Source organism: Poromitra crassiceps (assembly GCF_964638095.1).
Source record: "Poromitra crassiceps genome assembly, chromosome: 3".
Taxonomy (NCBI): Eukaryota; Metazoa; Chordata; class Actinopteri; order Beryciformes; family Melamphaidae; genus Poromitra; species Poromitra crassiceps.
Window position 1 is genome coordinate 3,311,765 of NC_139625.1, and position 14,305 is coordinate 3,326,069.

At 43.4% G+C, this 14,305-nt stretch overlaps 1 protein-coding gene across 2 annotated transcripts in view; it reads right to left on the reverse strand.

Moving 5' to 3' along the window:
• Positions 1-3,959: 3,959 nt before the first annotated feature.
• Positions 3,960-14,305, reverse strand: part of stxbp5b (syntaxin binding protein 5b (tomosyn)) — a 112,601-nt gene continuing 102,255 nt past the window's right edge. For both annotated transcript variants that reach the window (XM_083633819.1, XM_083633818.1), the window contains 4 exons: positions 12,174-12,339; positions 11,335-11,446; positions 8,775-8,995; positions 3,960-6,686 (listed from right to left, as the gene is read on the reverse strand). In XM_083633819.1, coding sequence (XP_083489945.1) covers positions 6,645-6,686; positions 8,775-8,995; positions 11,335-11,446; positions 12,174-12,339 — 541 coding nt within the window. In that variant the 3' untranslated portion in view covers positions 3,960-6,644. The remainder of the gene's footprint in view (positions 6,687-8,774; positions 8,996-11,334; positions 11,447-12,173; positions 12,340-14,305) is intronic.

Here is a 14,305-nt window from a genome sequence, read left to right on the forward strand (position 1 = left end):
CTTGAGACAGACAGGGAGGGTTACCTTAAATACATCTCATCACCATCATCATCTCCATATTACTGAGGGCTGTCCCGAGGCAATCCAGAGGTCCATGTCCCCTCCCACTCTACTTGTCTCCAAATAGAAACATATATTCGGGGGGGGGGGGGGGGGGGGGGGGGGGACAGCAGGGTCCTCTAATTGGACATCTTGGTAGCAAGCATCCTCCCTGCCGAAGTGCCCCTGAGCAAGGCACTGACTCCAGCTCCAGAGGATCTGCAGTGCAGCTGAGCCCTGTCTGACCGTCTTTGACCTCTCTCCCTGGATCCCTGGCAAGGCGAGAGAATTCACCAATGTAGATCAATCACATTATCAACACGTTGTTGTTGTTTGTGAGTCCCCAGGCTATGGTAACCTGGTTACAGCATCAATTGAATCAACAACAGTGGACCATTTCACTTCAAACGTCTCTGAGTCAAAACAGTCCCAACAGACGAATGACCTCCTTCAAATATCAGCAAATTATCTCCTTCAAAATATCAAGTTGCAAGTTGCAAGTGAGGTGGCTTTGGTGGGCTTCCGTGAGTGACATATGAAATAAACCAAGATATTTTAGCGATTAAAAGTACTTTTTCCCGTCTCACCCATCAACGGAGTCGTTTCTCGTCCAAAAGGGGAAAACGTGTAAAGAGTTATCTCTGTCAAAGCTGGAAAAGAAGAAGAAATACCCGCTCTGTCTCTGTCTCTGTCTCTGTCTCTGTCTGACTGTCTGTCTCCCGCAGGCAGCTGGTGTCCTCAAGCTGAATCCATCTCTTTTGTTTCATTCATCGCAACGGCTGCAGAGAGAGAGACGTCCACAAACATTCACCGAAGCAAAGCAAGGTGGACTCGCATGAGTACTCCCTCCCTCCCTCCCTCCCTCTCTCTCTCTCTCTCTCTCTCCCTCCTCTCTCTCTCTCTCTCTCTCTCTCTCTCTCTCTCTCTCTCTCTCTCCCTCTCTCTCTCTCTCTAGCTGTTGGGAGTGGAGCGCACTTGTGTCTTGCTTGCTTCCCCTGCTTGGTAGCGTGTTGAACTTTCTTGGCTCGCTGCTCCGTCAGTCAGTCAGTCCTGCTCCTCTCGGGCAGAGTGATGCTCTTCTTCTTCTCCTCCTCTCGGGCAGAGTGATGCTCTTCTACTTCTCCTCCTCTCGGGCAGAGTGATGCTCTTCTACTTCTCCTCCTCTCGGGCAGAGTGATGCTCTTCTACTTCTCCTCCTCTCGGGCAGAGTGATGCTCTTCTTCTTCTCCTCCTCTCGGGCAGAGTGATGCTCTTCTACTTCTCCTCCTCTCGGGCAGAGTGATGCTCTTCTACTTCTCCTCCTCTCGGGCAGAGTGCTGCTCTTCTTCTTCTCCTCCTCTCGGGCAGACTGATGCTCTTCTTCTTCTCCTCCTCTCGGGCAGAGTGATGCTCTTCTTCTTCTCCTCCTCTCGGGCAGACTGATGCTCTTCTTCTTCTCCTCCTCTCGGGCAGACTGATGCTCGGCTGAGAGTGAGCTCACGCGGCAGAAGCAAAGTGCCTGGCCTACAGCTGCTCGAGTTCCGATTAGTTTTCCCAGTGGTCGATGGGATACCTGTGAACACTGGCGCCCCCTGCATGTGCTGGCGATGCAAGAGCGCCTAGTGAAAATACATCAATAAAAAAAGGGGGGAGTATAGAGAACCCAGTTCAGATGTCACATACTAATCCATCCAGTCAATATACCAGATGAAAAGTGTATATTTTATATATATTATATATATATATATATATATATATATATATATATATATATATATATATATATATATATATATATATATAAAATATACACTTTATATATATATATATATATATATATATATATATATATATATATATACGGTATATATATATATATATATATATAGTATACTATATATATATATAGTATATTATACAGTATTTCTACAAGTCGTTCCAAAGACCCCCAAAAAGATAAAAATTAAAATACAAAAAATAGAGAAAATATCATTGTATGTTGTTTGGATACAACCTTTTCACCCTAAAGATGAAAAAAAAAGAGAGATTCTGTGGGTTTGCCAATAGTAGCCCCCCCCCCCCCCCCCCCCGCCCCCACACACACACACACACACACTCATGTATGTTGATGATTCTCCATACATACAATATGTTTCACTGAACAGCTGGTGTTTGGGCTGGGACTCTTTTTTCCTTTTGTCACCAGACCCCCCTGAACCTTGCTTGTTCAAAGAAGGAGACGTATGGTAGAACCTCAGAAGTAAAGGTAACTTAAAACATCCTTGTGCTCGTACCACACTAAAAAAGTATGTGTATTTCTGTCTGCGGTGTCGCTTTGTGGAATGAATTGGATCAGGAGATCAGGCAGTGTAAAAGTATGTCACAGTTTAAGAAGAAATATAAGAATATTATTTTTGAGAAATACAGAAATGAGGGATGAAGGTGATCATTTGGTGATGATGGTCATGATGTTGGTGATGATGACAACATGTAGATGTTTATTAACCATGATGGTGGTGATGATGTAAATGCTTTTGTGAAATTGCTTCTTATTTTATTTACTTATTTTAAATATAAGATTTAAAATCTCATTGTTGACGTAGGGGCAGGATAAGATAAGCATTGTGCTTCTTCCTGCTCCTTCTCGAACATAACTATTGTCTTTCGTATATATTTTTTTATTATTCAAATGTGTTGTTTGTTTATGATTGATCTTTTACTGTTTTGTGTTTTATTGTTCGAGATAAATAAATTAAATGAAATGAACCTCAATCTGGCTGTTTTTGAGCTTATCTTATGTAATGACATGGAATGACTATCTTTTTATTAATCATGTTGGAAGTAAATTGTAATCCCCAATCTTTCCAAGTACCCCTAGGGGTACACGTACCCCTGGTTGGGAATCACTGTAGCTGATCTGACCTTTGATCTCCCTGTGGAGGCGAGGAAGGCGAAAGACCATTTCCTTATGGTAACCAGTGTGATAAATAAATAAAAAATATACTGTATATAAAAACGGACACATAGAAAACGCAAGACAAAAACTCATTTTGATTTGTTTTACATTTATTTTCCATTGCACAATAATATCTATATACTGTATCTACATCATGTCTAAATTGTTTGTGGCAGCAGATTAAGTCAGACATCCATGTGAAATTTATTTTAATAAAACTGTACAAAAATCATCTACTATGAGAAAATACTGCAACTCCACAGATATTCATCTCCCAGAAGACAGATAGATGGAAGAATGGCGACTGAGAAACCCTCGAGCTCTCCTGCACAGAACTGTACGCCCGTACGCTTCCATTCCAACGCCTTTCATCCAGTGTGCATGGTGAGCACGAGTTTTCATGACGCAAAACAGTAACAGAAAAGTATTTATCCAATGAAATAAATAGAATCTTTCACACTTGTACAGTTGGCATGAATGATCAAATGGGAGAAGTGGCGGGTGATGTGCGATGGGAACATCGGTTTTGTTCAACTTGGTGGTAAATACAAATGCCAGAACAGACAATTTCTAAGAGGGATAATACATGGTTGTTTCAAGTTTGTAAACACTTAATATCATGCATCCTTCAAATGTGCAATAGGAGAGACCATTTAGGACATAATATAGGTTGCGAGGTGAATCGCTTCTAGGCGAGGCCGCACAGTGTAGAAAGACTCAGCAGCCCCGCCAAGAGGAGATGTGTCCCTCCTGCAGTAGCAAAGCTTGAATCCAAGATGAGCGTGTTCAATATAATGCCAGAAAATTGTTATTTTCATGTTTGGATAATGGATAATTATGCACAACCATTGTTTGGACATTAACGTGAGTTATTCTATTCCAAAATTAAAGGTATTCATTTTATATATATATATATATATATATATATATATATATATATATATATATATATATATATATATATATATATATTCATATTCTCAAATATATAAATATATCATATCATTAACATGACATTGAAAACAAATCTGAGAGTGAAGCAATCAGCATAACTGGCAAATGACATAGATAAGCATAAATTCTGTCATATTTTGGTCCTTTCAAAAACAAGAAAAAAGGGACAAGGAAAAAAAAATACATAAAAAAAATCATACTGGCAAAATTATTCTAAGTACAAAAAATAGTGCAAAACCCACAAAATTGCTCTTTCAAGTGGGTTTATCTCAGTAGTATACAGTAAGAGGGAGGTTACATTTTGCCATCTAAAAACGAAGGGGTTTGATTCCAAAAAGCTACATGATCCATCTTTGATAAAACATTTCAATATATCTATAACTCAATTTCGCCAAAGTCTAGATGATTAAATCCTCTAAAATTTGTCCACTTTATAAGAAAAGATCTCAAACATCGAACCGGATCCCTATTTCGAGTTTTTACTTCATGCCGGCAATCGTTTTCTAAAAGTCGATGTTACATTCTTTTGCATGGTGGATATCTCCGTTTGGAATGAACCCAACAAATTAATTTCTCGCGTCTTCTGAACACACGTACAGCAGTATGGGACGGTACTGAGGGTGACGACGAGTCCACAGGAAGAAGCTAACGCCAATCTTACCCCCCCCCCCCCCCCCCCCCACTCACACACACACACGTACACACACACAGTAGACTTCTGCACTTAAAGAGTGTTATCAAAGAAATCCAGAAGGGGACACGTGCCATTTGAGGGAAATCAAGACAACTCTGTGAAATTAAGCAACTCTTTGGTGTCAGAAAATAACATGGCCGCTAACGTTATGTCACGCGTCGCCTGAATCTGATCAGATTTGTGTCCAGCTGTCCCGTTATTTACAACATTTGGCAGCGATCCGGAGGGACACAAAAGTCTCGTCTCTCTTTTCAAAAATAAAAGACCCGACAGATAATGCTCCTACATTGACACAAATAGCAGCATATCCTCGCACCTCATATAAAAAAAAATAAAAAAAATCCAATTACAATAGAAGTGAATCTAGTGAATCACATTGAAAAACACCGTCAAGCAAAAACAAAAATCACTGTATCTATGTAGTAGTATTGTAAATATTGGCGCCCATACATATATTCCTGAATAGATGTATGTTCACAAACACACAGATTATACACATAGGTAGAGGTTAGCATGTATGCGTCATGAGAGGCGAAGGCAGAAGACAATAGAAGAAGAGAGAGATGACCCACGGCATTGTACTTAACACTTTGTGGCACGTGCTGTATTAGAGACATGCTTTTTCCCCCTACACATTGCAAACAAGGCAAACTTAAAACTGCAGCTAAGAGAGGATGTGTAAAGAAAAGAAAAAAAGAATCGTCGCCAAACAGATAGAACCTTTATCACAAAGAAAGATTGTAACCAAAATATACATGTATGCAAACCACGTGAAGGTGAACCTTCTCTTGAACACGTCAGCCCATCCTTCACACACGTTGACGCAGTGGCAGCTCCTTCTAAGCTCCAAGATGAGAAGACCCTGTGGGGCTTTCCTCGCTTTCCAGTGTATCAACTTTGTCTGATCGATCGATGTAAACTCTTTCAACAAGGGGTAAACATTCCAGCACACTGGTGGTGGTGTAGTAGTTGACAGAGAAACAAAATCAAAGAAACTTTTAATGCCCAGCACACAAACCTATTGGACTTACTTCCTTCCATATCTTCCGTGTTCCAATAAATAGGCTAATTTGAAATAAAACAAAAGTGACTCTCGGAAAACGCGCCGTCGGCCTGTCCCGCCTAAAACAACTATTTGTAAATGTCGTGGAAAGAATGGCGTGTGATTAACTAGTGAACTACCAGCCCTTATTCGGTGAGAGGCGATGCATTCATCGGCTCTCGGTCCATATTCTGACTTCACCAAGTGCTTGAAAGGTCCTTCTACAAAAAGAATCATCATCATCATAATAATAATAATAAAGGGACATAGAAGACGGGCGGAGGACAGAGGTGGAATCCTCAAAATAATTTAGAAAGGAAAACGACAACAAGTCCATTCACCCAATCATTGCTATAGATACTGGAACCTTACCGACTGGACTAGATTTGAAGAGGGGAGGGGGGGGGGGTTCATCAGACTTTTCTCCTCGGGTTTGGTAGACACCATAAAGGGCAGAGAAAGGAAAATCGAACAATTGCAATCAGGCCACCACAAGTAGAATTGTCTTTCCTCTTTCTGAACAAAACAGCAGTGTTTGTAGATATAGATATATATAATTATATATATATATATATATATATATATTTATGAGATATATATGAGTGCGTGACTGATGGATGCGAGAGCGTCCCCTCGCTTCTGGTCGCTGAGAGTGATGGAGAAGGAACACTGCCCCTTTCTCGGATGAAATGGGAGATATTCAGACGAGCTTCACTTTATCCATTTCTTTCCATCCTGGTTCGGTCGGGGGGGGGGCCGCAGTGGTCCTCCCCGCAGTGGTCCTCCCCTCAGTGGTCCTCCGGTGACTGAGGTAATGCAGAGTGTGTGAGAGATATTGTGCAGAGAAAATAAAGAGCATCCGTCTGGGGAGCAGAACCCCCGTGGAGAGAAATGGAGAAGAGAAGGCGACGGGATCTGCAGCTCCTCGGAGAAAAGTGGTGCGCATGATTCCAGAGTCCGACACGCTCCACAAGCTGCCATCAGAGCTGGTACCACTTCTTATCTTTGTACTTCAGCATCATCTGGGGGCGACGAGAGGAGAGAAGGAGAGCGGGTAATGAGAAGCAAGGACTAAAAGCTGGAACACAACAACCCAACTTGAATTTCCAAGAAGTAGCGGCAACGAAGGCCGACTGTTGCATCTACAGCTGATGGTCAACCTGCACGTACGTTCTGCACCTGCAAGAGACTACAGCTGATGGTCAACCTGCACGTACGTTCTCCACCTGCATGAGACTACAGCTGATGGTCAACCTGCACGTACGTTCTGCACCTGCAAGAGACTACAGCTGATGGTCAACCTGCACGTACGTTCTCCACCTGCAAGAGACTACAGCTGATGGTCAACCTGCACGTACGTTCTCCACCTGCAAGAGACTACAGCTGATGGTCAACCTGCACGTACGTTCTCCACCTGCATGAGACTACAGCTGATGGTCAACCTGCACGTACGTTCTCCACCTGCAAGAGACTACAGGTGATGGTCAACCTGCACGTACGTTCTCCACCTGCAAGAGACTACAGGTGATGGTCAACCTGCACGTACGTTCTCCACCTGCATGAGACTACAGCTGACGGTCAACCTGCACGTACGTTCTGCACCTGCATGAGACTACAGCTGACGTCAGGTCAACCTGCACATACGTTCTCCACCTGCAAGAGACTACAGGTGATGGTCAACCTGCACGTACGTTCTCCACCTGCAAGAGACTACAGGTGATGGTCAACCTGCACGTACGTTCTCCACCTGCATGAGACTACAGCTGACGGTCAACCTGCACGTACGTTCTGCACCTGCAAGAGACTACAGGTGATGGTCAACCTGCACGTACGTTCTCCACCTGCAAGAGACTACAGGTGATGGTCAACCTGCACGTACGTTCTCCACCTGCATGAGACTACAGCTGACGGTCAACCTGCACGTACGTTCTCCACCTGCAAGAGACTACAGCTGACGGTCAACCTGCACGTACGTTCTCCACCTGCATGAGACTACAGCTGACGGTCAACCTGCACGTACGTTCTGCACCTGCATGAGACTACAGCTGACGTCAGGTCAACCTGCACGTACGTTCTGCACCTGCATGAGACTACAGCTGATGTCAGGTCAACCTGCACGTACGTTCTGCACCTGCATGAGACTACAGGTGATGGTCAACCTGCACGTACGTTCTCCACCTGCATGAGACTACAGCTGACGGTCAACCTGCACGTACGTTCTGCACCTGCAAGAGACTACAGGTGATGGTCAACCTGCACGTACGTTCTCCACCTGCAAGAGACTACAGGTGATGGTCAACCTGCACGTACGTTCTCCACCTGCATGAGACTACAGCTGACGGTCAACCTGCACGTACGTTCTCCACCTGCAAGAGACTACAGCTGACGTCAGGTCAACCTGCACGTACGTTCTGCACCTGCAAGAGACTACAACTGACGTCAGGTCAACCTGCACGTACGTTCTGCACCTGCATGAGACTACAGCTGACGTCAGGTCAACCTGCACGTACGTTCTGCACCTGCAAGAGACTACAACTGACGTCAGGTCAACCTGCACGTACGTTCTGCACCTGCATGAGACTACAGCTGACGTCAGGTCAACCTGCACGTACGTTCTCCACCTGCATGAGACTACAGCTGACGGTCAACCTGCACGTACGTTCTGCACCTGCATGAGACTACAGCTGACGGTCAACCAATCTCGCTCACCACTTAAAACGGTTTTGTAAACGGTTTTTGTTCTAATCCAAAATATGTCTGATAAAAAGTTGCAAATGACACTGGCGTTGTCCTTGCCTGGTTTTTTGCTTGTGGAAGAAGAAAGGAAGAGACGGAGACAAAATATAAGGAGAAACTAAATGGTTGCATCACACAGCGACAGGCTCGTTCCCCAAGACAACGTCGTCGTGAAAATATTTGTGTAGATGAGATCAAGATGAATAATGGGAAGAAGGTTTTGTGCCTGCACTGCTTCTCTTAACCAGCTGACTAAGCCAATCAGAGTGATTTCTCTCACCGACTCGCCGACTCATGTAGAGCCGTCCGGAAAAAGGCCACCTATGGGCTTCAAAAGGAGAAAAGCGTTTGAGGTGCTCGACACGGACGCTTACATCATGCGCGTGTCTGGAGAAGGAGTCTGCGCTGGCCATCATGGCTGCTGTTCTCTCCTCCAGCTCGCCCAGTTTCTGCCCCCTCTCGTCCAGGGCTATCCGGGCGCGGGCCAGGTCACCCACCACCCCCGAGGCCGCCCCCTTCATGCCCTCCATGCCGCCCGGGCCGGGGATGTGCTGGGCCAGGCTGCGGGAGGCCTTGCCTGCAGCCGTCTCACCAACTGCCAGAGACGGAGAGAATCCAAGGCAAAGGGGTTACAAATTCCTGTCGTGTCATATATATATATATATATATATATATATATATATATATATATATATATCGCACTTAGCGTCCCTACAACAGTCAATATACGTAGGGTCCCTCTGGAGTTACTTCCGCTGTTTTTACTGAGGGATCGGGGCTCGCTCTCTTATGGGTTACGCCCACAGACGCCAAACTCAATCCAAAAACCTGTCCGTTTTACTGTTGTCTTGCTTTGTCACTAAGTGCGCCCGACTGCTATGACATGACTTTATACCCGTTATGAATCAGTGGGGTCTTTTCTAATATTCAGGCAAAAAAAACGAAGCTAACGTACGTGTCTTGTTTATTTACAAAATTCACATCTGCGCTCATTGTTTTGAATGGCGAGTTACCCCCCAGTTGCGGGTCCCGTGCTGCGCCCCCTTGCTCCCGTGACGCCTGAGTGTCCCTACGTATGATCAAGTGTGCCTGAGCAAGACATTGAATGCTCTAAAATGGATCAGAATCAGTCTTATTGGCCCAATAATGTTTTCACATATGTCTGTGTAAGTTCATTTCTCAGACATCCAGGTAATAGAAGTTTTAAAAATAACGTATTTTTAAAAACACTGGATTAAAAAACGATATAAAACAAGACGTTTCGGTGTTCATTGTCAGTTGTAAAATGCAGCAGGAAGTAACTCTGGCAAACAAATCCGCACAAGAAAAGTCACATGACAAGCACATGGCATGAAGTCACATGACTTCTTGAGATGTAGTCCTTAGTGTGCGTTTGCCAGAGAAGATGGCGTCCTCAGCAGCCCCTCCCCCCACTTGTGAGGTGGAGCATGTTGGTTTGTCACCATCTTCTCTGGCAAACACACACTAAGGACTACATCTCAAGAAGTCATGTGACTTCATGCCATGTGCTTGTCATGTGACTTTTCTTGTGCGGATTTGTTGGCCAGAGTTACATGCTGCTGCATTTACAACTGACGATGTTTGGATTTCTACCTTTTTTTAGTCCAGTGTTTTTAAAAATTAATTATTTTTCAAATGTTTTCACATACAAGGAAAATGACTTGGTGGGTTGCTCACATTTAACACAACACAATAACTAAAGCAACATGTAAAAAGAAAAAAAGAAATAAACGTGTATCTTTTAGAATAAGTATATAGAAAAAGTAGCATTTAACTATTCACCTTATGTAGCCACGCCCATTTGACCCGGTTGTGTGGTTGTGTCACGACTTCCGGCCAATATCATCTAACTCTGAATTAACTAATAATTTAGCCAATTGTATGTAACATACGAAATAAAGCAAACGGCAATGTCTAAGAATGCAACGCCATGTAACTGGCTCGTTAAGTCTCGCATTCCAGGGAATTACGTTAACGTCTGCGGGTCTTATAGATGTAAAAGGCTCCTTTTACGGAGCATGTCGTGCTCGTCATTGTCGACGATAACGTTATCTGACCTGGCTAACAGTGGATAGTCCGCTTGCTTGCTGTGTACCGAGCTCAAAGTAGATAGCCTGGGTAAACCCAGACTTCAACGTGACGTCACAGGCTATGCCTGTAGCGTAGGTTTCTTCTTTGTGACTGATAGAGGTCATAGAGGTCACGTGGAGGCTGGGTTTACCCAGGCTACAAAGTAGTAGGCTACGTTCTATTTTACCCCCTGCACTGTCCGCTACCAAAAACAATTTTCTTCTTCTGACGTTCTTTTGTATTTCGCGCCGTGTTAACACAACCCGGAAGAATTTGGCCCACCCCCGCGTATGAACATAAGGTGAATACTGTAGTAAATAAATAAGTAGAAATAGAAATTTAGGAAATAGGTCTCTTCTCAATATATTATACACATTGTTCTTCAAGTTTTTCTTTATAGGATGCCAATCTACACCAGGCAAAGGGACCGCCGATGAAAATTAGCCTTCTGGCTAAATCGGGTATATTTACATGACTGATTGTCAAATGTTGATTAATGTACACTGTCCCTTCACAAATAAATGGAATTGAATTGAATTGAATTGAAAAGTTCTCTGTTGGAACCTGACTGGTGACACTGATAGGAATCTGCATAGAAAATGATAAATATATCCAGTACAGTATGTAAATGGCTGGTGTGGTGTCTGTGAACTCCACACTGGATTGGGAGTCAGAATGTAGGGAAACAGTGGATGGATAAATCCAGGAGGAGGCGGCAATGCAACATAAAGGATGCCAAATGCCATAAAACGCCACAGAAGAAGAAGAAGAAGGAGTATGTAAATGTAAGAGTAAGAGGGTGAAGGTGACGTGATGTAACACTGCAGGTGGTCTTGCACTCACAGAGATCCTCCCTGTCCAGAGACTGAGCTCCTCCTCCAAAAAGACCTTTGAAGAAACCTCTGTTTGGAGCCTCTGGTGTCTCCACCGGGGTAAACAACTCACTAAGCATCTCCTGCAGAGCACACAGATGTCAACAAATTACCATTTTAATATACATTCTCCCCGTGGAGGGGGACACACACACACACGCACGCACGCACGCACACACACGCACACACACACACACACACACACTCTGACTTGCAGTTGTAAAGCATATCATTATTTAACTTGTTCTCTACCTTGCCTTTTAAGGTACTTATATATACTGTCATTAGATATAGCAACACTTTATTTTTTTATATATATATATGTTTGCAATGAACATACCGTAATTATTTGCACATATAATTTTTGACATGCTTTTGAATGACCTCTGGCGGGGGGAATGTACTGCATTGAAACAGTAGGTCTTTCTTGATATGCGTTCTTGTGCCCTTCATGACACATTTCACATAATATCTAAAGCCCAGAAGACAGATGAAGATCTCAGAAGTTGATTTGCCAAGAGAGGATGTGTCAGCTATTTACTTGCAATGAGAATGAATGGGAAGATTAATTGCAAGATCGACCCATGTTCACACAGCACTATAGTCTCTACACTAGTATAGTGCAAGGTAGTGAAGCACACAGTCCAACTCAAAGTAAGTTTGTTGTCTCTGAGACAACGTGAGAGGAACGGTCTCCACAAGGCATTTTTGGATTTGATAGTCACCTGCTGTGTGACTGTGAGATGCCTTAACCCTCGTGTATTTAAACTTGTCAAAGTCTGACTGATGGAGCAGTTAAGAGTATGGGACCTGCAGGTTGTCGCAGGTCTCCTGGCTGTAGGTGATCCTCTGGATCTCGGTGGGGGAGGTGAGGTACAGAGCCTGGCCCAGGTTGGAGAAGCAGAACGTCCTGGCTATCCGCATGTCAGTCAGCGGCAGGTAGTTAACATCCAGCAGAGGTCGTAGACTGGGCAAACTGTGGCCACAAAAACAAGACAGGGGCAGGTAGTTTACATCCAGCAGAGGTCGTAGACTGGGCAAACTGTGTCCACAAAAACAAGACAGGCGATATAAGGGCCCTACATAACCTGACTGTTTAGTTATATGCTCCCTGAATATAGGTTTCTGGGGGCTAATATCCAAACCAATATGTTTGTAAAACTGCCAATGGCTAATATTTGGGCTGATATTCAATATCTTAATTCTTTTCAAATTTCATACCAAAAATACAATACTGGTTTGTCCCAGAATGTTATTCTTTCCGGGATGGAAAAGCCTTTAGACCATCAAGGGACAGTAAAACTCTCAAAAAACCAGGATAATCAAATGGATTAAAGTGGATTAGCAGCTCGTTAAAGCATCATATCGATGGTAGGGATGGGGCCGATCCGATCCAATATCGGTATCGGGTGCCGATATGGCCAGGGCCGGCCCTAGCCATCTGGGGGCCCTAAGCAGGATATAGATCAGGGGCCCCCTCCCAGGGGCGGGGGTTTGGGGGCATCCGCGCTGGAAGTACTTTTAAGTAGGGGGTGCTGTAAGGAGGGGACTCTCGGTGCTGCCCGCTAGGGCAGCGCCGAAGAAAATTTGACGTTTTTGGACTTTTAGCCATATTTAGAAGAATATTTAAAACAAACAAACATGACAATGATGCTCGTTTGTAGCCCTATCAGTGTCAAGTAAGCGTGTAGAACCCAGCAGCCATAGGGGTTGCCAGGTCAGTTAAACCAGGGGTTCCCAACCTTTTTTGTGCCAAGGACCGGTAGATACATGCAGGACCGGTTGTCAATTTTAATGGTTTTAGTTACATATATATTTACTCACCAGGTGGCGACAAAAGGTAAATAACAGCCTTTTGTGTTGTATGTAGCCTACAGTATTTATGTTTTTGTTTAAACTACAAACATAAATAAACGTCAACCTATGTTTTAACTACCACACATAGCCTATAATATTATAGCCTATGTTTATTTAAAAAAAAAAAAAAAAAAAAAAAAAAAAATTGGGGGGCCCCCCCCAACTCCCGGGGCTCTAGGCAGCCGCTTGGTTCGCATATAGGGCGGGCCGGCCCTGGATATGGCACTAATTCACGGATCGGATCGGAATTGAAAAAAAAAAAAAAAAAAAAAAAAAATTGTTGCAATTCCAGCACACAGCTGGCCGTAATTTGTGTAATAATGTATAATAGTATCCTTCTTTGCCATGTATATTTTCTTAATTTTGTCTGCTTTTTGCAAGGTATATTTAAAAAAAAAAACTTTAATTGGCCAAATCTTTGCCTATACTGTATATTCAAGAAAAATATTGGTATCGGCATAATATCGGTATCGGCAGATATCCAAATTCAAGTATCGGAATCGGATCGGAAGTGAAAAAAATGGATCGGTGCATCCCTAATCGATGGTGGAGGATTGTGTCTCTGTAAAGCACTTTGGTACAAAACAGTTTTGTTTTTTAAAGCGCTATATATAAATAAACGTAATTAAAAAGGACAATTTTGACCCCGATATATATTCAAAATTCCAATCAAAATCTCGGTCCAACCCTACATATCATTATCAAAGTATATAGCGGCATTCACAAAAACTGATATGGTCAATTATAGAACAAGTGCTGGATATAGCCTCACATACTGTATTATTCTCCACACAGATTACATTGATAAAGAATGTCAAAGGGAGTTAGAGTTACAGTATTTAAAATCGACACTCCTATTCTGAAAGGAACCATTACGGGTCACATTGACCAGGAGGAATCGCCGCAGGTGTGTTGTGTCGAGCGTACCTGAGAGACATGATGTGTTGTCGAGCGTACCTGAGAGACATGATGTGTTGCTGAGCGTACCTGAGAGACATGATGTGTTGTCGAGCGTACCTGAGAGACATGATGTGTTGTCGAGCGTACCTGAGAGACATGATGTGTTGCTGAGCGTACCTGAGAGA